The sequence below is a fragment of the Athene noctua genome, chromosome 14 (assembly GCF_965140245.1).
Source record: "Athene noctua chromosome 14, bAthNoc1.hap1.1, whole genome shotgun sequence".
Taxonomy (NCBI): domain Eukaryota; kingdom Metazoa; phylum Chordata; class Aves; order Strigiformes; family Strigidae; genus Athene; species Athene noctua.
The window spans coordinates 13,930,485-13,956,779 of NC_134050.1; the positions used below are offsets into that span (position 1 = coordinate 13,930,485).

General features: G+C 44.4%; 2 protein-coding genes across 7 annotated transcripts; one reads left to right on the forward strand and one right to left on the reverse strand.

Annotated features, from left to right (window-relative positions):
* Positions 1-827: 827 nt before the first annotated feature.
* Positions 828-9,521, reverse strand: CYP2R1 (cytochrome P450 family 2 subfamily R member 1). 4 transcript variants are annotated; one of them, XM_074917945.1, is made up of 5 exons: positions 9,368-9,521; positions 6,297-6,438; positions 5,374-6,006; positions 3,291-3,620; positions 828-2,028 (listed from the first exon to the last, which is right to left on the reverse strand). In XM_074917945.1, the coding sequence occupies exons 1-5, from the start codon at positions 9,395-9,397 to the stop codon at positions 1,853-1,855; spliced, it is 1,311 nt and encodes a 436-aa protein (XP_074774046.1). In that variant the 5' UTR covers positions 9,398-9,521; the 3' UTR covers positions 828-1,852. The 4 variants fall into 4 exon arrangements, with proteins under 4 accessions (XP_074774046.1, XP_074774048.1, XP_074774047.1 ...); XM_074917947.1 differs by lacking the exon at positions 9,368-9,521 and adding an exon at positions 7,204-7,309 and having other exon boundaries at positions 5,374-5,570; XM_074917946.1 differs by lacking the exon at positions 5,374-6,006.
* An 11,310-nt stretch (positions 9,522-20,831) lies between these two features.
* On the forward strand, positions 20,832-26,042 carry CALCB (calcitonin related polypeptide beta). 3 transcript variants are annotated; one of them, XM_074918232.1, is made up of 5 exons: positions 20,832-20,928; positions 21,856-21,951; positions 22,261-22,392; positions 25,082-25,269; positions 25,581-26,042. In XM_074918232.1, the coding sequence occupies exons 2-4, from the start codon at positions 21,866-21,868 to the stop codon at positions 25,242-25,244; spliced, it is 381 nt and encodes a 126-aa protein (XP_074774333.1). In that variant the 5' UTR covers positions 20,832-20,928; positions 21,856-21,865; the 3' UTR covers positions 25,245-25,269; positions 25,581-26,042. The 3 variants fall into 3 exon arrangements, with proteins under 3 accessions (XP_074774333.1, XP_074774334.1, XP_074774332.1); XM_074918233.1 differs by having other exon boundaries at positions 25,085-25,269; XM_074918231.1 differs by lacking the exons at positions 25,082-25,269; positions 25,581-26,042 and adding an exon at positions 23,185-23,659.
* Positions 26,043-26,295: the final 253 nt, after the last annotated feature.

The following is a 26,295-nucleotide window of genomic DNA, read 5'->3' on the forward strand; positions in this document are numbered from 1 at the left end:
CAGGGTGGGATTTAGGAAGAATTATCATGAGTCCAGAACTGTAGCACTGAACTCCTCTGTTTGGTATTGCTTCATCCTTGAAGGTGCCTAAATTCAGTAGATTCCACAACTTTTACTTAAGCATTTCACAAGCACCCAACATCTACTTATGCAGGTATCTAGAAAAGCCTCCATCTTGACTCCTAAGCCCCACTGTTTGCCAGTATTTTAGGAGTGGTTTATTCACAGCTTTTGTGGTGTGCCCAATGCACAGCAATCAGATATACCTCCTTCCTCTTCTTGAATCTTAAATCTTCTTTACAGAAAGGCAGTTATTCAGCAAGAGTCCCCTGCCCACCCTCTTCAGAGCACCAGGAACATGTGTTTGAGATGCTCTGTGTGGGACATGTGGGTCTGGCTACCCTCAGGGAGTAAGTAATTTAATCTGGATCTGCTGCATTTCAAGTCAATAGGCTATTATATAAGTGGACCGGTGTTAGCTCTCTTTGATCCTTCTTTTTGGCTGTTTCAAAAGAAAGGAAGTACTTCTGCTCAGTGTAAGCTGAAAACATCCAGTCGGCAGAAAACCACCAATTCCTGCCTTTGAACTTTCCTGCAGCTCCAAGTTGAAGCATAAGCTGTATAAAGAGCAAGGTCTAATATACAGCCCTGTCCTTAAATAGCTGATTACTCAGTGTGTGTTTTGTTCTGAACCCTATTCTGAGGCTCTACTTCTCCCCACATAGTGGGGCCTGGACGTACCATATTTAGAGTATCAGGTTCTCCTGTAGGGCCTGCATGTATAAATCTTTTATCTACCAATAACCATGAAACAATAGCTGTCAAGATTAAAGAATGAAGCTGGCAGAAGTCAAAAGTAGATGTTATGCCACAAACTTGTGCTTAAAATCCATTTAAAATGTTTCTCCCAACCGTATTCCACTCCCCCTCTCAAAAAGGACTCTTCTCTGGTCAGACTCGTGAGCAGCTTATTTTCTTGACTTGTAGTATAGTTGAATGTGATTCTGGTAACACAAACACTGTCTTTTCCAGATTGCTTAGGCAGAGATTAATCATTCCATAATGCTTTTTGTTGGGAGGCAGTGGAGGACATGTGTCTGGAAATGCAGTAAGCTGGCAAAAAAGATGCTGTAATTGTCAGGAGCATGGCAGTAACTGAAGACTTTGTATATGATACTAAATGAGAAGCAAACTGTAAAAGATCTTAAAAATGAATTCACATAGTTATCTGCTTCACTAGAAAATTATGACCAACTTTGAAGACAGGGCAAGGAGAAGGAAGGATTAAAATGCTTTAATACACAATTTGTTTGTCAAGACTGGAAAAGACAGTTTATTCTGAGTTACAGAAATGTAAGTAGATACCTTTAAATCCTTTTTAGCTATGTAAAATTAATGGAGAATTATAAAGAACAGCTTAGCTGGAATAATGTAAATGAGATTCCCACAGATGAATATATACAGTAAGTATATACATTTTGAGTATATATACTCAGTATAAACATTTTGAGACATATTCTCCATGCTTATAAAAATATCCTCTAAAAGTAAAAAGGATTGCTAAGTAATTAAGTATTTAAAAGCTGAATCAGAAGTTAGATTCAAAACAGACTTCTGGAGTGAAAACATCAACTTTAAACACAGGATGTGTTTCATGGTTTTGGATGAAGGGGTTTTTTTGGTGAAAAACAAGTAAAAAGAAACTATTGATTTGTGCACAAATAGTCAGAATTTATCTGCAAGTCCTTTAAAGTTCTGTCTGACATGAACACCATTAGAAATAGAAGACAAAGTGGATCCTCAGCTGCACCTTGGAGCATTTTCCTCCACCTGCCAACCTAGACCCTTCTGTTCACCGCCTTTCTGCACAGATGAGGTATGGCTGTGGTTGTAAGGTCATGCCTAATCTTGGTTTGAGATCTGGAACCACCCCATGAGGAAAACACAGGTGAAATCGTTGCAGTAATGAAGTGAAAAACAAAAACATTTCCATTCGAGCTAGTTGTTCTCCAAGACAATGTCTTCTTCCTGGATTGAAAAGAAGGTTTTGAAAAGACTCAAAATGTGTTCAATGACATTTTCATTCTTATTATGAATAAAAATGGTCATTTCTCTGTTCTAAGAGGAGCTGTATGAACTTGGTGGTAGTATTCTTTAAGAGAGGATAGGTGATAATTTACAGCAAGAAACAGATTTTAGAGAATTTGTTTCTCTCACTACACAAATGCTATTGTAACTGTCAAATTTATTTACATAAGCTATTAGCTACTTTACCTTGTCTTGAAGTGCCAATCTAGACAGAAGATGTTTTTTAAAAATGATACTGTGAATTTCAGCCTTTGTCCCCTACTGTTTTCTTAATTACGTCTACTGCCAGTCATTATTACCTGCCAATTATTATAACTTGGTAAGTAGAAAGTTGAAACAGGTCTGGATAATGCCTTTAATTATTAGTTTCCATTCCATGTATGACTAGTTACAGGGAGTAAATGTGGTTGTGGAAGACACAGATGAGTGGACAACATCTGGAACTGTAAGGTCAAACAGGCAAAAAGAAACGTAATAGAATACACAATAAAGGTGGACTCCATCAAATCTAACTTTGGCCATTTAGATGTGCAACCATTTCAAGGGAATTGCTTTGTCTCCTATTTTTTGGAGAAAGAGTATCCCACATAAGTAAACTAAGTCACCCTCTACACAAGGCTTTGTCTTTCTTTGGACTGCAGAGGTAGTCCTGGCAGTTTGCTTATACACAACACCTAATTATTTTAGGTTGATAATCATATGTAAGGTAAATTATCCACTCTTATAGGCATCAAAAGACAAATCCAGAGTATTTCCTCAAAACAGACTGCAGTACTACATGCTGACCCCCAAGCTAGTTCTGAATAAAATCTGTGATTTTTGGAGCTGATTTAAGTACGGAAATTTGAAAGCCAGTTGTGTAAATCACCTGTTTGTAATGACTTTAGCAGCAAATCACTACTAATTGTGAAACGAATACCACTAATGTACTGCAATGATATAAAATGTATAGACTTCTCAAATAAGAAGATACTGTGCTTTTTTTGTTAGTTTAGGTGTAATAATGAACTCGTCTGTATAAAAGATATTATGCTAAAATATGTTATGTCCAGAGTGCATTGTATCAATTAACCTTAAAATAGCTGTTTCATCAGAACTGTGGATATTTTATATCATCTGTCCCTTCCTGATTCATTGCCATCACTTATAAATTTTACATCTCTAGATTTATGAAAAGAAACAGTGGAAAGAATCACTCTTACCTAGTGAAAAAGGAACAAATGCATCTTTCTTGACAAACTGCCCATTGCTGTCCAAAAATCTCTCAGGAAAAAACACTTCTGGATTGCTCCAGTATTTTTCATCAAAATGAACGGAGTAAAGGTTTGTAATGACCGTAGTGCCTTCAGGAATAGAGTAACCACGCACAACAGTATCTTTGGATGTTGCATGAAAAATACCTAGCGGAGCTATATTACAGAATCTTAGAACTTCATGTAGAACAGCCTCAGTGTATGGCATTTTGCATTTCTCTTCTAAGGCAGGCATTTTGTTTGGGCCGATGACTAAATCAATTTCTTTTTGAACTTGCCCTGTTAGGAACAGGAATAAAAGCTGATGTTTATTGTGCAATATCCTTTAATTTTTAATTTAAGCTATAAAATATATACTTTTAAAACATGAAATATCCTATATAAAATATAATAGCTTTTAAAATTAGACTCTATATTCCTTATCCTGCTAGTAGGAATTATTACTAGCATATATACCAGTAATCTTCATTTTGAAAGTAATTATTCTTGGTAAAATCATGTTTTAACATACTCTTCTCTGCTTGTGTATATTTTTATTTCTGGAGCTTTTCAAAACTAATGAAACAAGCAAAAGACTGCAAAGATAAAGTACACTAAATACTTGAGTGAACACAGATAACACTGAAATCAGCGACTTGAACTTTCCATTGTCTTGAATCCGTTATGATTCTTTAGAATTGTCACAGTGTAAAATCATTCACTCTTAACCTGAAAATACCTGATACAACACAGTGAGAGAGACTGAAAAGGAATAAATTAAATCACTGTGGTTTTTAAGCTATTTTAAAAATTAAGTTCACAGGTTATTTAAATAATCTCAAAGGCATTCAGTCTGCCACTTCTTTTTCCTGATACACATTCTTTGTTGAAACTGCCAAACAGCTCCTAACTAACAGCTGGACTTGAACAATTCATATTGAATCAGTAATGAAAATCTGGACAACGGCAGAGAAGTTCTACCAGAATCACCAGGTTTTTCAACCTGAGGTGACAACATTTCACATGAAAGAGGTGAAAAGCAGCCTAGTGGAAGTACATTCTGCAGTGTGGTGGTCTATGATGTACAGTGTAATATTTGTCAGAGAAAGTCTAAATAAATGAAAGGTAACAGGAAATTTTATTTTTATCCAGATGAACAGATTTTGAATCCAAATTCAGAAACTCATTATATTGCAAGATCTGAGATCAGAAGATTATTTTAGGTGAGTGGATCTCTACAAAATCAGCTAAGGCATAGGAGACACAATACTATAATGTTTTCTAGATCTTTATTGAAAAACAGTATCTTGGTTGGATCTTAACAGAGAAGGAATTTACCTAGGCTGCTCTTTCTCCAAATACCGAAAGTCCCAAGCTGAACTAAGCACTGCTAACGTTTTGATAGGAAAAGCAAAATGGAGGCAGTGAAACAAGAAATGTGACCGTTCACTTTTAAAGTTCAAACTTCTACACAAAATGTCTTAGCTAACATTCAAACATCTAATGCTGTTTTACTTCAGAACGACTAGAACACATAATTTTAGTTTTATTTGTAAATGCTATTTTTGTTCTTCCAAAAGTATAAATACACATGTCTATAATACGTAAATCTATTGTGAATTGTACCTAAATGGATAACCACAACCTGATTTGCATTTCTGATTATGTTTTTACATTTTTAGTTTATTTATTTCACACCTAATTGCATTCACTTATTATTTATTAACTACATAGATTAGTACATCTGCCAACCAATAATATGCATCTCAACACTAAACCTAAATATTAGAAGTACTTTATTAAAAATATTAATGCTTCGTTAAAAAGTATTCACAAAACAATATGCTAAAACTTTATCATTATACTTGATTTTGATATCTGCATACAAAATAAGCTTTTTACATCTGTCCACAGATGGTAAATGATACAACAGAATAACATATCCAAACCTTCCTTTTTGGTTATGCCTGTGGATCACGGCACCACTTTGCAAAAGCATTTTAAATTTGATATAGGAAAGTATATCAGTTCCTCAAAATGTCAAAGTTCTTACCTTGAATGTTTGGATAAAGAGCCATAAATAACACTGCCCATCTTAAAACATTTGTTGTGGTTTCTGTCCCAGCTATGATGAGTTCTCCAACAGAGAAAATTAAGTTTTCTCTTGAATATGTAGATTCTGGATCATTTTCATTGCAATCCATCTCATCTAAATATGCATCTACAAAATGTCGAGGTGACTGAGGCTTCCTATTTTCAGAGACACGTTCAATAAGCTCATGAAGAAAGTCATAGACTTCAGCTGCATTTTTAAACAGCTGCTGGTGTTTCCCAAATGGCAAGATACCAATCCAAGGAAAAGCATTATATAAAAATACAGAAGCACTAGCAGCTAATTCAATATTTTCACTAAAAATCTCAATCATGTGCTGAAATTCAGTATCTTCATATGTAAAACGTTCTCCAAAAATAATCAAATTAGTAATGTTTGAAACAGCATTTGTTATCAAGTGCTTAAGATCAAATGGTCTGCCTTTGTATGTATCAATGGCATCAAGAAAAAAAATAGATTCTTCTGAAATTTTGTGTTCAAAGGACCTTTGACCATATCCAAAAATTCGAAAGGTATTTACAGCTAATTTGCGATGTTCTGTCCATCCTCTGCCATATTTACTGTTCAGTAAGCCTGAAAAAATATTTTGACACAGTATTTTATGCAACACTTTATTTCTCCTCCATAAGGTAATAAAATTATTTAACAAGACAAAAAACGAGACAAAAAATTACACACAACTTGCTATGGAACACAGTCCAAGAGTGACAATTTTTTCCAAATAGTATCTTTAAAGAGCATCAAGTATTTTATGAAAGGAGATAAAGAAGTAGAGAAAACAGCTAAAGCAAATGTTTCATGTGATCACAAACCCATCTATTGGACAAAAATTACATTTTTATATAAAAGACATTAGCACTTACCTCCCATGTTTGTCAGCTTCTTAAACAGGGGAAGAGATGGTCTATCTGCAAAAATTTCGCTTTGATGAACAAGACATTCTTTTACTGCATCATAGCCATTCAGCACAATAGCAGATATACCTCCAAGATCAAGACTGAAGATCTTTTTTTGGGGAAAAAAATAAATAAAAATTGTAAAATGCTATTACAACCAAATCTTAAGAACAAATAATGAAAACAAGTAAAAACAAGTAATGAAAAAGTGAAATCACATTAAACATCAACGCAAAATATAGACTGGAATAAACTTCAGTAGGGCATTCAGATACTCAGAGGCGATACAACTGTGGCATTACACAGCAGTCTGTTGTGAGCTAAATTATTCTGTCAGAAGAAAATAAATTAGCCCACACTACATGCTGTGCTTTGCTGTGCACCTAAAGCGACCAGCTCTCCAAAGGACGAACTGGGGATGCCTTCATACAGTCATTAAAAAATGTGAATTTTTTACAACAAAGCATACGTTCCAGAAAAAATGTACTGTCCCCTAACATGAGCAGATGTAAGTAGATATTAGTACAAGTATATACTAAGTAGATACTTACAAGTATGTAACATAATATTATTAGATATATGGTATAGTTTTTATACAAGAACTAGAAATAAAGCACATCTATTGTCTACTTTTTTGCTGAAGACTATTTCCACAGGAGGGAGGAAAGCTTTACTACTGTATCTCTTCCTCCTCCCCACCTGAGTCACGGTAAATTCCAATAGCTCGATTTGCCTAGGACTGAAGCTATGAGCTCGTATCACAAAGACTTCTAACATGTCACTTAGTAATGGCAGTCACAGAAGTGGTGTCAGTTGTGCGAACAACCAAGCTGCACCCAGTCCTTTCTACCTCTGAAACTGGACACCAGCTTACTTTGCACAGGCTCCCAAAGAACCATCAGATGATAGAAGTGAGAGCCATGATGACCACCAACAAATGACAGCATAGCCCAGCTAGTCCCATCTCCTGTTTCCAGAAGTGCTTAGCACTAGAGGCTTTGGACAAAGATGCAATACCTCCTGCAGAAGGCACATACAGGATAAACAAAATGAAAATCTTAACCTAAATTTTAAAAATCAAAACCAAGGCTAAACTCAAGATTGTAATCCTATATCCCCTTCTATACTTTTCTTACATTATAAATCTGTATTTTTACCTATACAAATCTCTAGTTTTTCCTTTCTCTCAGAGCTGTTGACCTCCACAACATGAAATAATGTTAGCCTAACTATACATTCTGCAAAACTGAGTTGTCAAGCACTGGAACAGGCTGCCCAAGGAAGTGGCGGAGTCACCATCCCTGGAGGTACTGAGGAGACTTGTAGATGTGGTGCTTAGGGACATAGTTTAGTTGTGGACTTGGCAGTGCTTGGTTAATGGTCAGACTTGATGATCGTCAAGGTCTTTTCCAACCTAAATGATTCTGTGACTATTTTGTTTTAGCAAGCTTGATATTTTCACTGTTAAAATGGCTCTTCTTTTTTATGTGACAAAAAGACCCTCCCAATACATTTCTGCAAATCATTTGTGAGTTTTGTATACACTGGTCATAGCTTATTTATCTTTCTCCCTATGTCATACATGATTTTTTTAAAAAAATAAAAAATTTCATTGTATTTTTCCAGAGCCCCCCAAATCCTGATATGCCACCTTCAGGTTCCCTCAAATTCTGCAGGATCCTTGCTGACAGCAGATGACTAGAATTCCAGGCAAGCAGAAAGCTTTGTTTATTTGATGTCACATTTTCCTTCCTATTTCAATTCCACTTGGCCTAATATTTTGCTTGAAACACATTTACTTTTTTCTATTGCCAAAATAAATGAAACAAAAGATAATCCTATCCTTTTGTTTCTGACATTTAGCATGCTTTTAATTCATGTACTTTGCTTCGTTTCTCATTCATAACAAGATTGTAACTTATTCTGTTTCTGCTCTAGGTTTCATGAATGACCTGGACAAAAACTTTTGACAGACATGAGTTCTAGCAACCCATTTATTTCCTTGTTAGGGGCGTTCTGTTTAAACCCTTCTAACAGTTTGAAGGATGTGATTTCCTAGACAAGCCGTTGTTTGTTGGACACAAAGCTCAGTCCTCCATAGACCTCCAGTGATAATGCAGCTACGTAAAACACCACAGAAGGTTATGAATAGTTGGGGCACGTTGATGGGCTGGCCAGGGGGTGCAGCTGCCGGGCCAGCTGCTCCCACAGCATACCTGCATGCCCACGTGTGTGCACACACACTTAGAGACGCTAACGCCTTCCTGCCTTTCCCTGCTCCATCTGGTTTGGCTTTAACTTTTATGAAAATGGGAAGAATAGGTTGGTGGCTTGAAACTGGGTGATGAAAAGAAACACCTGATATAGCAGAAAGTATGAAAAAAAAAAAAAGGTCCATTCTTACATAGTTATACTAATGGTAAGTATTCCGAATACCGCACTGAAGGTACTGTGAAGCAACGTGTTTTCAGTGATAAATGTTGCATTATCCAAGTGCCTGCCATGTGGCTGCTGTAACTGTTACCGTTAGGCCCTGCTGCCGTGTCCGAGACTCGTGGATACGAAACAAGCGCGTTACTTCCACCTGCAGCAGGACACCGGTCTCAGCATCGCACCAGCACACCACGGCCCCGCGGGGACGGGGCCGAACCCCCTCCCCCGCCGCCGGCCGGCCCCGCTCCCAAGGGCCGGGCTGCCCTGCCCGTCGGGCCCCGCTGCCCCGGGACCCTTCCCGGCTCCCGGTAACCGGCAGCGGGTTGTGGGGAGCGGGGACTGGCCCACGCTGCCGCTGTCTCCTCCGTAACGCGGGGCGCCGGCACCGACAGCCGTTCCGGGCCGGGGCCGGGCGGCTTCCCCCGGCCGGACGCGCCGCGCTGCCGCCGTGCCCGGGGAGGTGCCCGGGGAGGTGCCCGGGGAGGTGCCCGGGGAGGTGCCCGCCTCTCCCGCGGGCTGCGCCGCGCCGCCCCAGCCCGCCCCGCTCCCTGTCCGGGGTGGGGGGTGCCCCGAGGAGGCGGCAGACGCCGCCGGAGCGGCGGTACCTGCCCGTGGATCTGGCTCTGCCGCCGCATGTAGACGTGCGGCTGCTCCGCGCCCAGGGCGTGGATGTTGCCGATGAGGGGCAGCCCGGCGGGGCCGGGCGGGAAGCCGGGCGGCCGCCGCTGCTTCAGCAGCTGCCGCACCACCAGCGCCAGCAGCGGCAGGAGGAGGAAGAGGAGGAGGAAGAGGAGGGGGGGGCCGGGGAGAACACCCGCGCCGCTGCCCGCCGCCGGCCACATCACCCCGCGCCGCCGCCGCCGCGCCGCTTCCTCCTGCCGCCGCCCGCCGCCCTCATTGGGCGGTGGCAGCCCCGCCCCGCCTCCCTCATTGGGCGGTGGAAGCCCCGCCCCGCGCTCATTGGGCGGTGGCAGCCTTACCCCGCGCTCATTGGCCCGAGGGGGCTCCGCCCCTTCCCTCAGGGGCGGGGCGATCCCCACGGGCGGGCGCGGGGGTCCCGGGCCGCGGCGGGTTTGCGGCCGGGGTGCGGGCCGCCCCGGCTCCGCGGGGGAGGGGAAGGGAAGGGAAGGGAAGGGAAGGGAAGGGGAGGGGAGGGGAGGGAAGGGAAGGGACTGGACTGTCCCGTCCCCGTGCCCTGCGGGGCGCAGGAAGAGGGTCTCGCTCCCCACGTGCTTTGGGTTTGCCTTTTTTTTTTTTTTCCGGAGTAATATTAAAGTTTTTCCCTCAGGTTTATGGAGCCGTGCAGACCCACCGCGTGCTGACGGGGCGCTGCACGCCCCGGCCTTGGCAACTGAGAAAAGTAACGGGCGGGTGTTTGCTCCTTGTAAAGTCCCCGTGGAAGCAAAAACCCCCCAAGCTTCGAGATGCCTTTCCCGGAGCCTCGTCGGGTCTAGGGAGCCTCCAGCCGGTAAATCCCGCTGCGTTTCCCTCCCTGCGCGTTCCAGCCACAACCCCGCGAACCCTCGTATCTGCCCCCTGCCAACCGCAAGCCCGTATCAGCGTATCCCACGCCGTGGCGGTGCCTCCCCGCGGGGCGCACCCTGCCCTCGGGCGGCCTGGGCCGGCTGCCGGCAGGGCCGGAGCGCTGCGGCGGGCGGGCGGCCAGGGCGGCAGGTAGCCAGGGCGGGCAGGTAGCCAGGGAGGGCAGGTAGCCAGGGCCGGGCCGGGCAGGCGGCCAGAGCCGGGCAGGCAGCCAGGGCCGGGCGTCCCGGCGCTCGCAGGCGGCTCCGCACAGACGGAAAAGTCCCCGGTTCATGTGACCAAGCAGCGAGGAAGTCAGACAGGTACCGTGCGAGGCCGCTCGTTACCGGCGGGATGACGCTCGGGGAAGGGGGCTGGAGCTGCTGCGGACCGAGATCATTCACTGCGGAGCTAAGAAAGCCGGGCTGCTGTGCCATGGGCCGTTCTGCTGAAACCCCCAGCGCACTCGTGCTGGTTTTGCTATTCCACTGCTGCTCTTTCGCAAGCCATTTTAGGCGTAATAGAAGCATTCCTGCCCTGTAAAAATTTCTATGCTATGTGTTTCCAACTTGAGATTTTTTTTTTTTGTTGAATTCAACGGAGTATCTCTACATAGATTCACAAGAACATTGATAAGATCTAAACTGGTAAATAATTTATGCTGACGAAGTTCATTAATAACCTGAGTGATCAAAATGCGCTACGTCCTTGCAAATCTAACCACTGAACGCTTAATTCTCAGTACGTGCCTGTGATGGGACATTCTGCTTCCAATGTGGCAATACTGACCTGAGCGTACATGGCACAAGCTGAGGAGGGCCCCAGATGTTGCTCAGAAGACAGGTGGTCAAACACAGCAAAGGCCGTTGCTTTGGGAGTGCAGAGAGGAGGTAAGAGCTGTGGATACAACAGGGGAACAAGGAAGAGAGCTGGGAAGTAACACAGTGTAGCTTCTTGGCTGGCCAGCTGGCTGCCAGGCTTCTGCCAGGCTTTGGGGCCATCACACTGGCTATGTGGGAGCTTGCTGAAGAGAGCACGAGGCTATGAAGTGTAAAAAGAGAATAGGTTTCAAAGAGTGTACTTGCTTACGTTCGCCCAGGATAGGCAGGTTGAGAAGGAAAGATAAATGTCACATGTATCACAGAACAAGACATCAGTAACTTTTACCAAAGGCAAGTGCACCGATGCTGGCCCAGTTTTCTTGGCTGGAGTTGTTGCTGCCCATGTGTTGTCCTGCACTGAAGGCTTATTGGGCTGGAGCAGGGTCTGTGCTGGTGTCCATGGCTCAACACAGTGAGAGACTCTGATTTTCAGGTGATTCTTCATGCAACAGGTAGTCAGTTTTATTCTACCTCTGCTCCTTTCTTTGTCCTAGCTGCACAGTGCCTGTGAAGCATGTGTCAATGCCAGCATCCTAGATCAAAATTGTACCCAGTCTGTCAGAGCTTGAGCACTGCTAGAGGTTTATTTTTTCCATTCCTCTTCCAAGTTATTTCTTCATCCTTTCTTCCAGTATGATACTGCCTAGTGTCTTAATTACTTGGGGCGTACCTGCAAAAAATGTCAGTATTTCAATTGTCGGTGCCTCAAGATTTCTCACCAGAGGGCAGGAGATTCAGGACCTCAGCTTGGCTCCAGCTGGGGGCAGAATGAAGAGAAATGGCTGAGGATTAAAACAAGACATGCAATGTGCTTAAGCAGTTGTGCTGAAGCGTGCAAACTCAGATAGATTTAAACCTACAGACATTTAAACAAAGAGGGAGTGTCCAAACACTTTAGCTCAGTTTATTCAGGTGAATAGAGGTACACAGAGTGCCTGATCAGAAAACGCTTCAGAACAGTGTGAGAAAGACTAATTCACAGCCTACAGATGATTATACAGAATTAACTTGCAAGATGAAATTGCTGTTGATGATAGTGGGAGTGGAAACCTTAATGTGCCAGCCACATCCTGCAGTTACACGGTATACGGCATGCTGTATATGCACACGGTTATTATTGCAATCCTCGTTAGAAGGATGTAAACCATTTATGTACATAAACGCCTGTCTTTGGAAAAAAGAAGTTGGTCCTTTTCTCCCCTCATCATCCCCTCGATAGATGATACTTGAATAATTCTCAAAGTGTCTGAGGAAACACAGGAAGAGGTAGTGTTGCCTTGATTGATTTTTACTGCTTAACTTCAATGTTCTGTTATTGAAGTGTGTAATACTTCACATGCACCCATGATCATGATTTCCACTGCATCTGTGTAAGAAAAGAAAGGTGATTGACAGGTTTGACAACAAGCAGTTTGAAGAGGAAAAACGGGGAAAAAAAAGCATAGGAAAGACCCAAGAAAAGAAAAAAATATACAGAAGAAAAGTCCAAGTGTTTGGCTAAAACAGAAGGAAGAGACTTGTATGGGGAAAAAAGCAGTCAAATTTGACAACTGTCTTCACGCAGGGGAGACAACAGTCAAAACTGACCTTAACATAGTATTTGAGCCTTGGTGATGGAGAAGAGATGGTGGTGTTCTCCACTGTAACGCGAGACAAACTGAAGAGCATGGTTGCAGAACAGTAAAATCCATTTTGATCAAGCCAAATGCGAAAAGGTGGTGAATCAGCCAAGATTAAAGATCCAAGAACCTCTAAAGGTTCTTGATTAAATGGAGGAAAAAAGGACCAGCATGGATAAATATGACTGAAAGCTGTCAAAAGTGCGTGATAAATAAACCCTTGTGGACAGATGAAATCACTTAAGAATGCGGGTTTACGGATGCAAGACTCCAGTGGCGATCCAAGGGCAGGATTTCTTGCCAGTTTCTGACTGATCCTTTTTTGTTTTTTCCTTTCATCCCTTCAGAAGTGTGGGGGCAGCTTGTGCTGAATTGCTTCTTTGGGAAGGTTTTACTCATCTTAATCACAGATCATCAAATGAGCAAACTCATAGGATGAGTAAAGGTTTTTTGATTTCAATTCTAAAAAATGATGGCTGAGTAAAGAAAGCTATTAAAGCATGTATCTTTATTAAATTCCAAAACATACTTTTCATCAAGATTTACAATTACTTTGCATTGTAAATTCTCTAAGGAGAAGTTGGAGACAATCAAGTAACAGGAAATGATTGTGTTCCTGTCCTCAAGAAAAACAGAAAGCAGTTCATTGACCAGGACTGTCTACACATGCATATGCATAGCTTTGACTTTTGAAGAGTTATAATGACAGATGTGGCTTTTCTTTTAGTAACAATATTAAGATCCTAATAATAATTCTATTACACTCTTGGGAGAAAATTAAGTAGTTTCCACATTCCATTAAATATCTCACAGACTTGCATTCAGCTATAGTTTGAAATAGGCTCTTTAGCATTGACATTGTCGCAGCACTTCTAGAAAACAAGGTAAATCTTAATCAGGAAAAAGTGCTTTCCGTTCATATAATAATGACTCTTGTCCAGTGAAGTCATGCTATTATTTATAAAATGTCATACAGGAAAACAACTTCTTTATAGCCAGAAACATAAAGATTTTGCTCCTTTTCTTTGAGGGCAAGACAGGGAAAAGAGATCTGTATAGATGTATGTAAAACAGGCGTTCTTCTTCTCATTGAAGAAGTCCATTTCATACTCCCACTGACAAGTTTAGTCATGTGCAGTAGTTACCCATTACACTCACATAGCTCTTTTTAACACACCTATATCATCATAGTGAATGATCAGTTTCTATGCTATAGTTATCTTCTTTGCTAAGCCTATAGTGGTGGTGACGCTTTATAGATTTGGTAGAACAGAAAAATACATCTAATGCTTTCCCTTGTAAATTTGGTGATTGGTTGCTGAAAAAAACCCTTTTCCTTAATCATAGTCCTACTGTGCCTAAACATTTTATGTTTGTTGGGCAGACTCAGAAAGCTATAACACTGGCTTAAAGACTGTAACTTCAAAAATAGTTCTGGCATATTTTATTTGCTGGCTCTTTCAGAGTCTACTTAGGTCAATTTTATGCATAAATTTAGAAATTTATCTTTTTAATTGATAGTCTCATATGAATATTGGTTCTCAGAAATTCCGCTGAAAGTAGATTAGCAAGTATTATGTTGTAATAGCCTTTGCCTTCGTGTACTGTTTACCAGCACTGAAAGGAGAGAGATATTTTTTGGTCCCCGATTTAGCTGAAGGTACAGGCTAAATTTTTGCCCTTGCACAAGTCCTTTTGTCACAAGTCAAACAATTAAGCAACCAGCTGAGAAACAATTGCACCTGGTCCTCCCCACACAGAGGGCAGTACTGGGAACAGCAGGGATGTGTGGCTGTAGTACCTAACAATGCCAGCAGAACTGAATGGTCCTGGAAGGGACTGAGAAAAATACTAAGTTACTCTATGGCTTAATCAGACCTCAGTACTATCAAGACAAAGAATTAAATGATGACAGGAGATCTTGAACCCTTCTTATGTCCTGTAAAGAACAAGCATGAGATTAACTTGAGGTCTTAAGATATAGTTTCTCACCATAATTTTGCTGACGTGCTCTGATGATATGTCAGATAGTAGCATAGCACTTGTGCAAGCAATCAAATCAAAGCTGTATAACTACGCTGTTGCTTAACAAGGTTACTTTTCTGTTCTGAGGTTGTTTTTCAGATAAGGAGTTTGTTCAACTCTTATCTTAGCAGCAGAATGCATAAAACTGAGGTGGAAGTAGGTGCTGATTTTGAAATATTTTCAAAGTGAGATTTTCCTCCATAGTTCATCCCCTCTGTGCTGGCCCTGGTCACACCGCAGGTCTGACCCTGGCTGTGTTTGGAGGGCTGCGAGTTCCGTTGTCAGCCCAGGGGAGGTGCAGCCTGGGTCAGAACTGGGTCTGGCTGGAGCACGGCTGAGTTTTGCCACTTGTCAGAGGGTGGGAACGTGCTGCCCGGTAGGATGAGATAGGGCTGGAGCCTCTGTGAAGCTGCTCAGAGGCCGAGCTGCGGTAATGCAGGACAGAAGGTGACGGAGCCATAGCCAGCTCCCTTGTGGTCTGCCCCTTCTACCTTGCCAAGCAAACCGCAGTGCAGGACGGTGTGGCCCAGTTTGTTTTAAAAGATTATTCCACTCTGGATTTTGAATATATGCAAGGAAACTGCTGCAAAACCTGCTGAGTAAAAAAGCTCAGTAGGAATGTTTCAACGAGATTAAAACAATGCAACACCCATCTTCTGTTTAAAATGTCTTCCATGCGTCAGTCTGGAAGATTTTCTAAGGCATTTTGGAAGAAAATTAGCTTCCAGACTGATTCATAGATTTGTTAATTAGTTTTATTTACAGTATATAATTACAATATATATACACACTATATATATTATATAATATATATACTATAATATATATACAATAATTTGTAATTAGTTCAACAGCAAAAACTTTTACTTTCTCAAAAGTAGTCACTGAAGCAGCTTAAATCCAGGTTTAATGTCCATTAAAAAGGAATTGCTTTCGTGTCAGGATCAGTATCAGTGTTCTGGTTCTCAGAAAGTACTGCATCTTTATAAAAAAGAGGCTTTCATTTCTGGGCCAAATTCAAACCGAACTACAAGGTGGATAGGTAAAATATTATTTGTGTGGATAAGCTTGAGGTGAGCTTATTCTAAATCTGAATATGACCTTTTGGAGGCTATGGAAGCAGAATTAAACACAGGATTAGACCAGTTAGGGATGTAAGTTTTGCAAAGGCAGGTGCTAACAAAAGTTTGGATTATCAGTAAGGTGTTACGTTTCAGAGTCTAAGGCAGTCTCTAGCTATTAAAATTACAGAATCAGGGAAATTGGAGATGAAAGATATGAAGAGAGCATATTTAGTTGATTATGTTCCTTCCCCAGAGCATATCAACTATATATGTCAATCTTGACAGATGTTAGGCTACTATGCCATAAAACCCTCCAGGGCAAGATATGCCATAACTGCAATATAACCTATTCCTATATGGCATTAATCTCAATTGTAGAAAGCTCTTTCTAATGTGTGGTGTCTCCTTTGTTGCCTTTGAAGCCCATATATTTTTGTTGTTTTGAATATAGTACCGGAGTGTAGATTATGACTGCTTCATGGCAAGTATTTATATTTTTGTTATCACGTTTCTCCATAGTCTTTCCTTCTGTTAACTGTTTCTCCAGTCTTCTGGTTTTTTCTCCTAAACCGTGTTATGGGATCTCTAATAACTCTTACTCATATGTTCCTGGACTTTCTCCAACTTGCCCAAGTCTTTCTGAGGTATGGCATGCTGTCCCGGATGGAGTACACTAGCAGATCTAGATCTTATCAGCAGTAAATAGAGTGTAAGGATTACCTCGTGGGCCTTAAACATGATACTCTTGTTAATATACAGCTTGCTTTTACAACAGCAGCAATGTTGTTAACTCTGTCTTATTTTATATTATTTTCTGCAGAACAGATTACAATGAAACATTAGAAAAATGCTTTTACAGGAGCACAGTCGTGCTCACATTCCCCCACAGGGCCTGTAGAGTCTTCTTTGGTGGCACTGTTTTCTGGCCATTCATGGAGACACAATCCTGAATTATACTGGGCCTCCACCAGAAACACAGATAAGTAACTCCCCAGCTTCACTTCATGAAGACCATGTGAGTTTTACAGCTGTTTTTATCATGAATTGTCCTTATCTGCAAAAAGCTTAATTAGGTGCTATGAAGAGCAAGCTTAGAGCAGAGACTTCAGTCACGCCCACCTCCCTTGTGAGGAACTCACCGTGTCTGTGGATTGCGGCAGCATCACTGTCTACCCGTCCCTTTTTGTAGGGTCCTCTCTTGTCAGATATGAACCATTCTTGGCAATGGAAATTTTGTCTGTGCCGCTCACAGTCTTGTCTGTCTTGCAGAATTACATTTTAGTATTGAACAAAGATCTCAACATAATATATAAATGTGATATTTTTGTTTAAGAGCATGTCAGCTGGTAATATTTGAGAACCTCACTGCAGGGAGGCTTGCTGACATATGACTTGTTGACATAATGGCAATATTTCCAGTAGAAAAAATGGTTGCACTTTAAAATGTATTGGTTAAATAGTATCAAACAGTAGAATATTGTAAGAAGTATCTAGTGTAGAGAAAGACAGACAGTTAAAAATAAGACAGAGTTTTCTTTTTCCCTACAAATTTAAATAAATTTATTTGAAGAGGTAATTCCTTTTACTTGGAGCTGCAGATTGCATTAGATCATCTGATTTCTTAAAAAAAACCCCAACCCAGTCATTTCATTTCATCTGCTTTGAAACTATACCCATTGATTATTTTACCTAATACATTATCATGCACTGAAAAAAGCAGAACAAGTTCCTTGGAACAGATTGTTTCAGTAAATGTCTTGCTTTCCTAACGCAGTGCTCAGAAGTGCCCCTCTGTGCTAGTTTTCCCTTGAATACTTAACTCTAGTTTTGGATTTATCTAGCAACAAGAGATCATCATCCTGTGAAAATCCTCTGTCTTTTTACATCTTCAAAAATAGACAAACTGGTCTTTGTACTGGGTAAACTGTCTTTCATCTCCGTCTTACGTATAGGAGAAGAGAGATTGGGAAAAAGAAAATATATCTGGTGAGGCCAGATGACGTATAGCTGAGGGGAAAAAACAGGACAAGCGTTCCAGCTGGGAGTCCCTCCATTAGCTCTGGCAAGCAGCAGCCAAAGCGCTTGCCAACATCCAAGTACTATGTCACCTATACGTGCACAAAAGTAGATCTATTGGCATTCGTACCTGTTACTTTAAATTTACGTTTCTTCCTGTGAAAGCTTAAAGTAGAAATGTTGGCATCTGAAATCCTGTAATCAATCACTGCATCCCACGGGCTCCAGCCCGAGGCTGAGTCGCACTGGCAAGAGAAGGACTTGAAATGACCTGAATCAACGACAAGATGAAACTTGACTTCTTCCTTTCCACAGAACTTAAAGATGCTATTACAACGGAGTCGTCTGGATTTTTTAAGGTTAAAACAGGAATATTCTATGTGGACAAGGAGTAAATAAATCCCCAAGGGAATTGTGAACAAGTTAACTGTTAACTTAGGAAGAGGAAAGGAACAGTGGAGATAGAGAAAGAGGGAGAGAAATGTCTGACTGGAAGCCTGGGCATTTAAGTTCCTACACTTTATTTCTGTTGGTGTAGCTGTACAGGTCGCGTTAAAACAGCAAAAGCTATGCTGAGCCGTTTCTTTAGGTGCTACCTCATGTTTGTAAACGCAACCTCAGAAAAAAACAGCTTAAAAATCAGAACGGGAGTTGTGGAAACGGAAGAGATTTAAAATCAAATACTTAAACTCCTTCTCCCCGAGGATTCCCGTGCTGAGCAGAGGTGCAATGATCTTTACAACGAAATTTTAAATTTGTGCGGAGGGGTGGGGAGAGGAAGCCTCCCGGGGAGGGGTGTCCTTAACGCGACCTGCGGGCGGGCGGGGAGCCCCGGGGCTGACGCCTCTTAACCCTTACCCTAACCCTAACCCTTACCCTAACCCTTACCCCTCGCCCAGCGGCCCGCGGGCTCGCCTCCGTTCCCCCGGTCTCCGCGGAACGCAGGTGAGCTCGGCAGGTGGGAGCGCAGGACCTTCCCCCCCACCCCGGGCCGTAACTCCTGGAAAGCTACGAAGAGACTTTAGCAAACCCAACCCAACCCCACTAGTTGTCATCTGGAAAAAAACCCAAACAACTAACTCGAAGCCACCCCCAAAAATAAACCCTAAACGGTTTTGCAATCGTTCTGCAAAACGGGTGCGGAGAAGTTGCGCAGTCCCCGCGGGTGCGCAGCCCCCTGGGCTGGGGGCGGGGGGGGTGAGGGGGTGCTGGCACCCCGAGAGAGAGGCTGGCGGCAGGGGGAGGCGGGGGGACCCTCGGCGGGGCTTTCCGTGCGTTCGAGCGCCTTTTCAAACTTCAAAGCTAAAATCGCATCAACGAAGCGCCGCCGCCCCGCGGCGCTGCCCGGCTTCACCCGCCTCCCGCTGGCCGCCGGTGCCCGCCGCCGGGCCGGGCCGTCGCTCCTACAAAAACAGCAACGAGGAGACGCCGGGAGGGCCCCAGGAGAGCTCCCCCACCCGTTCTAAGTAGCGAAACGACCGACCTGGCCGGGCTCGGCACCTGTCCCGCGGTGCGGCGCAATGTGCGCGCAGCTCCGCTCGCTGCGGTGTCACGGCAGCGCGGCACCGGCGTTACTCACCGCGGCCCGTGCCCGCAGCCGCCGGGAACCATGAAGGGCAGCGAGGCAGGGCCGCGGGGGGCCGGGGGTCCCGGGGACGGTCAGCGCCCCCGCCCCGCTCCGCGGTCCCTGCGCACCCCTCCGCCCGGCCCAGCGCTCGGTGCCACCGCCCCCCGCAAACGCCCCGCGACCTACGGGGGGAAGGAAAGGAAAGGCGCCCCCAGCCCCCGGCTCTCGGGGCGCGGTGGATGGGCTCTCCGGCGCAGCCCGCTCTGCCCCCTCCCCGCGCCCGCTCCGCCGGGCAGCCAGCAGGCTGCTCCCAGCCCCGTGTCGTGTCGCGGCTGTCCGTGGCCGCCCCCCGCAGCCCCCTCCCGCCGCCAGGCGGGTACTTGCTGCGCCTGGGCAAACACACCGCCCGGGCAAACATCCTGCGCGGGCAGGTGCTGCGCCGCCGCGCCGTGACAGAGGGTCATCCGCGGGTGATGCATGGGGCGGCGGGCAGCTGCCCGGTAATCCCCGCCGGCGGGGCTCAGCCGGGGGGAGGCGACACCCCCCCCCCCACACACACAATCCCCAGCCCCCCTTCCCCGGTGCCTCTCCCGCGCAGGCAAAGGCGCTGCACCTGCCCCTAGAGTTGTGTGTGGTGATGCTGGTGGTAGTGGTGGTTTCCTCTAGGACCGCGGAGTTACGCCGCGGAGCGGTCCCGGGGGAGGCGGTGCGGCCGCCCGGCGGGGCACATCGCGGAGAGCCGCTCGCTGCCGCCGCGGGGCTGCCCGCAGGTGCCGAGGGTCCCTCTCCCGGGGGAAACGGGGGGCCCGGGCTGCATCCTTCTGGGGCGCACGGCGCCGGGGGTCGGCGGCCGCTTCTGTGCGCGGAGCCCCTGCCCCGCCGCGCACCCTGCGCGGCCCTCCCACCGCCCCACGGTGCGGGACCCCCCCCACCCCTCCCGCAGCTGCTGTCGGGGCGCCGGGAGGGCGGCTGGGCACCATCGGGCTCCCCGCTGGAGCCGCGGCGGAGGCCGGGAGGGCGGCCCAGGGGGTGGGGGGGATATCCCGGGGAGGGAGCGGCCCCGCTCTGCAATGCGGTCCCTCTGCTGCAGAGGTCGCCACGCGTGAGCGATCCCGCGGGGGAGCGGGGCCGGCCCGCGGCGTGAATCGCCCCCCCCCCCCCCCCGCGCCTCGTGTGTCCCGTCCCCCGCCCGACGCCCCCCGCCCCGCCGGAATTTTTTTGTGAATGGGACGCTCACGGAGCCGGGCATGACGTCACCGCCGAGCCGGGCTTGGCCGTCCAATGGCGGGCCGGGCCCCGCCGGGCGGCCGAGGCGGTGATTGGCTGGCGGCGCCGCGCGGGCGCCCACGCAGGCTGCCGCGGCGGCAGGTATAAAGCGGCGCGGGCGGGCGGTGCGCGGTACCGCGGCTCGGCGGCGCCACCGGCCTCCTGCTCCGCGCAGCTCCGCGCAGCGCCGCGCAGCTCCGCCCGCCGGTAAGCACCGCGCCGGGGCCGGTCCGCGGCTCCCTGCGTGGGGCCGTAATGCCGCCGCTCACGTGGGCACACGCGTGTGCGGGGGAGCGGACGGGCGAGGCGCGGGGGGGTCGGTCCTCGGGCGTCTCTGCCTCTCCCCCGCCGGCACGGCGCGGGCCGACCCTGCGAAGCCCTCCCGGGGCTGGGCACGTCCCGGGACTCGCGGGGAGCGCGGCGTCCGTCGGGAGGGGCCGCGCCGCGGGTGGGGGGCGGCCACGTGAAGCTGATGTGGCTCGTTTGAGGCTGACACTGATGCTCCGAGGAGAAGGAGCGGCATCTCAAAGAAGATCCCTTCAGTTACAGATTTTTTTCTTTTAACAGATTTTGCTCTTACAGCTAATCTTCAACTTACCCTTTTTCTGGTTGCAGAGTAGAAATGCTTGTTGAAACGTAACTGCTTAATTTTTATAGTGTAATCTGAACTGGGCTATTAGTGTGCTAACTGCCAACAAGCAAGCAGTTTCAGGTAAAGTGCTAACACTGGTGCTTCATTCTTAAAAATATTAAACACTAAACATCTCTTTATTTTTATTCTTGTGACTCGTATCCCATAGTTGTGCCTGTCCATGTTGGCCACACTGACACTGCATGCAGTAGTTAGAGGAACGCCTCTTCCGCTAGTTTGAGGGAAAGTCTGCATTAAGTTGACTGCAGATAGCTGTATGGAGCTGCAGTTCTGAAAGCCCCGTAACAGTGATAAGTTATCTTAAAATTCTGAGAAAACCAGAACAGCAATAAACAAAAGAAATGGCAAGGTAGAATTGCATTAAAAAAAAAAAAAGCTGTGAGCATTTCTGCTACTTGTGGCTAGGATGACCTCTTCAGTAGAACTTAGAGGATGGAGAGGGTTGGAACGCAGCCATTGGTTGATGTGCCTCTTTGTTGTAGAGAGGAAATCATGGTTTTGCTGAAGATTTCATCTTTCCTTGCTGTTTATGCCTTGGTTGTGTGCCAGATGGATAGCTTCCAGGCCGCCCCAGTCAGGTAAGAAGCTGGTCCTCTTGCCGAGTGCTGTATCTGAACGGTATGAAAACACTTAATATTTTTAGAGGTCTAGGAGGGAAATATACTACAGTGAATGTGAAAGGTGGCCTCTTTTTTGTGCTGTTTGTGACACTCTGGCTTTTTAATTATATATATAAACCACCTAATGCTGTGGAGGAGGGTGGTTTCACGCCAGTGAAAGACGCTCTCAATGACATGCAGTAATGCACAACAAAACCCTTGCTCCTGTGCATGGCGCTCTGCAGTAGTCCGGGTTTTATTCATCCTGTTTTGCTTGCCTCTGCTTAGACCTGGCTTGGAGTCTATAACGGATCGAGTGATGCTCAGTGATTATGAAGCTCGGAGGTTATTAAATGCGCTGGTGAAAGAGTTCATACAGATGACAGCAGAAGAGCTGGAGCAAGCCTCTGAGGGGAACAGGTAAGGGCTGCAGTCCTGGGGCGGGAGAAGAGAAGGGGGGGATGTTACATGTCTGCCACTTAGCAAAAGCCATCTGAGCAGACCCTTTGCAGGTCAATTTTTTTTTTTTTTCCTTGGGATTATGGCTAACTGTGGTCACCTAACTGGTAAAGGATGATACTGCAGAGATGTCCTTATGTTGGTATCGGCAGAATGGCTTCCACCTAGTTAACCTGCTTCTATCTGTCTTTTCCAACTGAGAGTGGAGGGCGATTTGAGCTTGAATGAGGGGGTTATGTTAAAAATATGGCAGCAAAAGGTATGTCTTCCTAGTGGGAGCGTTAGGGGCCGTTCAGTCACTCTTGGATTCTCTGTCGTGAAAGTGCATGCTGTTGTAAGGCATGGGAAGCCCCTGGCAGAGGGGACAAGTTCCTCCTAATGCACGCAGCGCCGCTCTCCCCTGTAGACCAAAGGCATGCAAGAGCGTTTGCATTCCCCTAACAGGACTTGTATTGCAAAGCATGGTGGTGATGTATGAGAGACTGAACAGCATGCTGAATACATGGGAAATAAAACTTCCTGACCCTTGACTATGAGCATCCAAAAGGCTAATGAACTTGCTTTTTGACTAAGTTGAATTAATTGAAAAATGTTTTCCTTCTGACTGCATTTGTATGAACTTACCTTGCATGAAATTATTATTTTTTTAAGTTTCCTAACTGTAGATATTTATCTAGGGAAGAAATGCATGAACATGCATGTTTGAGATTACTCTTCCTTTGGGCATGTGTGTTTTGTTTTTTCCCCCTGCAGCCTGGATAGACCTATTTCCAAACGCTGTGCCAGTCTGAGTACTTGTGTGCTGGGCAAACTGTCTCAAGAATTGCACAAATTGCAAACTTACCCTCGTACTGACGTCGGGGCTGGAACTCCTGGCAAGAAACGAAATGTGCTGAGTGACCTGGAACATGAACGCTATGCAAACTATGGGGAACCCCTAGGAAACAACTAGACATGCTTATTTCCCCCCTTCTCCCTTTTTTTAACCTGATGCATGTGGATCTAACTTTGATTGCTAATTTTGCTATGTTCTTTTGATTCTGTTTTTGACAGAGAATGTTTGAGATGGATCTAGTGTTAGGAGGACAGAGAACATATCAAGTTAGGGGAAAAAAAATAAATAAAAATGAACAGCATTGCCTTGATATTTCAGATGATTTTCATAGACCCTGATTTAAAAAAAAAAAGTTCTCAATAAGGCTCTTCATTTCTGGCTGCTAAATGTACAAGTAGGCTCTTTTGTGTTTGCCCATGCACTTATTCAATAAACCTATTTTTCTATAAGGATTAGATCTGCTTGGTCTAATAACTTGTTTTAGGATGTGAGATTTCTTGGTAAGGCTAGAAAAACTTTACAAGTTGTCTTAATGGTAGAGAGGCAATGCCAGTAATTCTAGAAAAGTTGAAAAAGAACTTAGAAATTGAAACGATACACATTTATATCTACTGATGTAATCAGGCATGCATGCAATCCTGTTAGTGAGGCTCCTGAGAAGCAAAGGAATTGGGAAAGCCTCATACATATTTGTGCAAACAAACTAGAAATGTAATCCTGTTTAAAACTCTGTACTGAACACTTCCAGGTAAGAATTTTGTGGTTTTCTTTTTCTTAATTTACAATAGGTCTTTACACTAGTGTATATATAAAACTTGGGTATTTTTAAAAAATACTTATATTCATTCAAGACAACATAGGTGAATTGTAAATTAAGAGATAAAGACAGATTTCTTTGCAGTGCTGCAACAGAAGAACTGTATTTATCTTGTAGTGAGGCCTGTTCCAAAAAATTGTCATTGATACCAACAGTATTCATTGCTAACATTGATAAAATGTTTTGTAGTACTTACCTGAGAAAAATCCCTCCTACTGCAAGGAAGTCATCGCTTTTGTAGAAAACTTTTCAAGTGAGGACTGTGTCAATGCTCATGCCTTGAAGTCCACATCTAGCAAAATTACTAGCTGTAGTCTGAACTCTGAGTACAGAACTAATCCTGTTGAAGTGTGTGAAGTTCTGCAGTAGACAGAGGTCTAGAGAGGGGTTCCCACATTCCCATTAAATACATGGACACAGTATGTTTGTGTGGGTCAGTGCTGACGGCAGCTGGTCAGGTACAGCCCTACCAGAGCTGCTGACAAAGCTCCTGTTGTGGGTGATACTGGGATTTCATGTGTTCTCGGGGCATTATGGAGCACAGGTGATGAAGTGGGAAGTTAAAGGTCAGCGTCTGCTACTGGCCTTCAGCAGCATGACAAACAAAACGCAGATCTAAGCTTTTGGAGGAAGCGGGGACTGGCTAAATGCTGCAGACCTGTTCCTCCTCAGCACCTCTCTGTTGGTCATGACTTGCTGGAGGCAGGCAAATGGCTCGGGTGTTGCTGAAAATCTGTCTTGGCTTAGTCTTCAGTCCAATTACCCAAGAAAGGAAGGGCTCGGCCACCTCTTGTAAACTGAGTCTGATGCTTACAAAAATGTAGAGACTCCTTCCAGAGTTTGTAAGCTGTGCACACAAGTTACAGATGCTTGCTGTGCAGCAAGCCAACTTTCCTTCTATAGAAAAATCTTTCCTAGGCATAGCATCCCTTCCTGACATTTCACTGCATGCAAGGTAGAGACTTCAGGAACTAACTCTTTATTTTCCTTTTGAAAAGCAGTGTAACAGCACAGAAAAGGGCGTGCAATACAGCAACCTGCGTGACCCATCGTCTGGCAGACTTCCTCAGCAGGTCGGGAGGAGTGGGCAAGAACAACTTTGTACCAACCAACGTGGGATCCAAAGCCTTTGGCAGGCGGAGAAGAAGTGTTCAAGTGTAAAAAGCTGAATGATAATGTGAATATGGTAAATACGTTGCAATAAACCAGATCTGCAATGCAGGTGATCTGTGGCATTATCAGAATTTTAGTTTTGCTCTGTAAGTAACAGACCTACAGTGATAATCTGTGAGAAAGCAGAGCAAGTAACAGTATAAAAAAGCATATTAATGGTAGCATGTTTATACTGTGAAGAAGAGCTTTTGTAGATGTTCTGCTTAGATAACTAGCTTCACAGTGCATTAACTAAATGCAACAGTTTGCTTGGAATTACTTGCTTATTTTACCAGTAACATTTCATTATTGACATATCAGTAACTCTGGATTTGTTTCTTTCAGATTGCCATGAAATTGAAAGTTCAACTCTAATTTCTAACAAAAGCAACTCTTCTCCATAAATCAAGACAGCCAAAAAGAAGATTAATTTTGCATCCTAATATTGAAAATGTTTTAATACAAATGAAAACATTTGTGTTATGTATAGTACAAGAGAATCTAGTTATTAAAGTTAAATTATTGTATATTCTTTTTATATGCAACTCTATTTCAAATAAAATGTGACAGCATCTATTTATTTATCTTCCAGCTTATATGTGATCCATGCTACTTATTCTGGCACTACTGCCAAAACTCGGGGATTATACTAAACTGCTGCCTGGCAAGGCATATGTGTATTATATGGTGTGCTGTGCCTTGATGTAAAACACTTAACTAACCTGATTGTACAGTATGTTTAAAAAAAGAACCAAAAACCAAAACCACTTCAGTATTGTATGACCTGTGAATTTACGCAAAATTAAAAAAAGTATTTTAGATACACTTGGATTGAGAAACTGATTCTTCATTTGAACACATTTGGCACTAATGCAACATCACTACACCTCGGCCCATTGATCTGCTATAGCCTTATTAACTATAAATGCTAGGATTTGAGTCAAAAGTTCAGAACAGAAAGAATAGCTGCCTTCTGTGTATGTTCATAAAGCAGTAGCTTGAAAAGACACTACTTTGAGGCCTCTGCTAGAAAGATAAGAAGCCGTGCTTACATTTAATA

Bases quoted from the DNA above. Each gene is read 5' to 3' on its own strand.
- CYP2R1 (XM_074917945.1), bottom strand. From the start codon at position 9,397: ATGCGGCGGCAGAGCCAGATCCACGGGCAG. The intron at 6,007-6,296 runs GTAAGTGCTAAT...ATATTTTTTCAG, and splicing joins GAAGCTGACAAACATGGGAG to GCTTACTGAACAGTAAATAT. The intron at 2,029-3,290 runs GTAAGAGTGATT...TTTTCAATCCAG, and splicing joins ATTTGTTCCTTTTTCACTAG to GAAGAAGACATTGTCTTGGA.
- CALCB (XM_074918231.1), top strand. From the start codon at position 21,866: ATGGTTTTGCTGAAGATTTCATCTTTCCTTGCTGTTTATGCCTTGGTT. The intron at 21,952-22,260 runs GTAAGAAGCTGG...GCCTCTGCTTAG, and splicing joins TTCCAGGCCGCCCCAGTCAG to ACCTGGCTTGGAGTCTATAA. The intron at 22,393-23,184 runs GTAAGGGCTGCA...TTCCCCCTGCAG, and splicing joins CAAGCCTCTGAGGGGAACAG to CCTGGATAGACCTATTTCCA.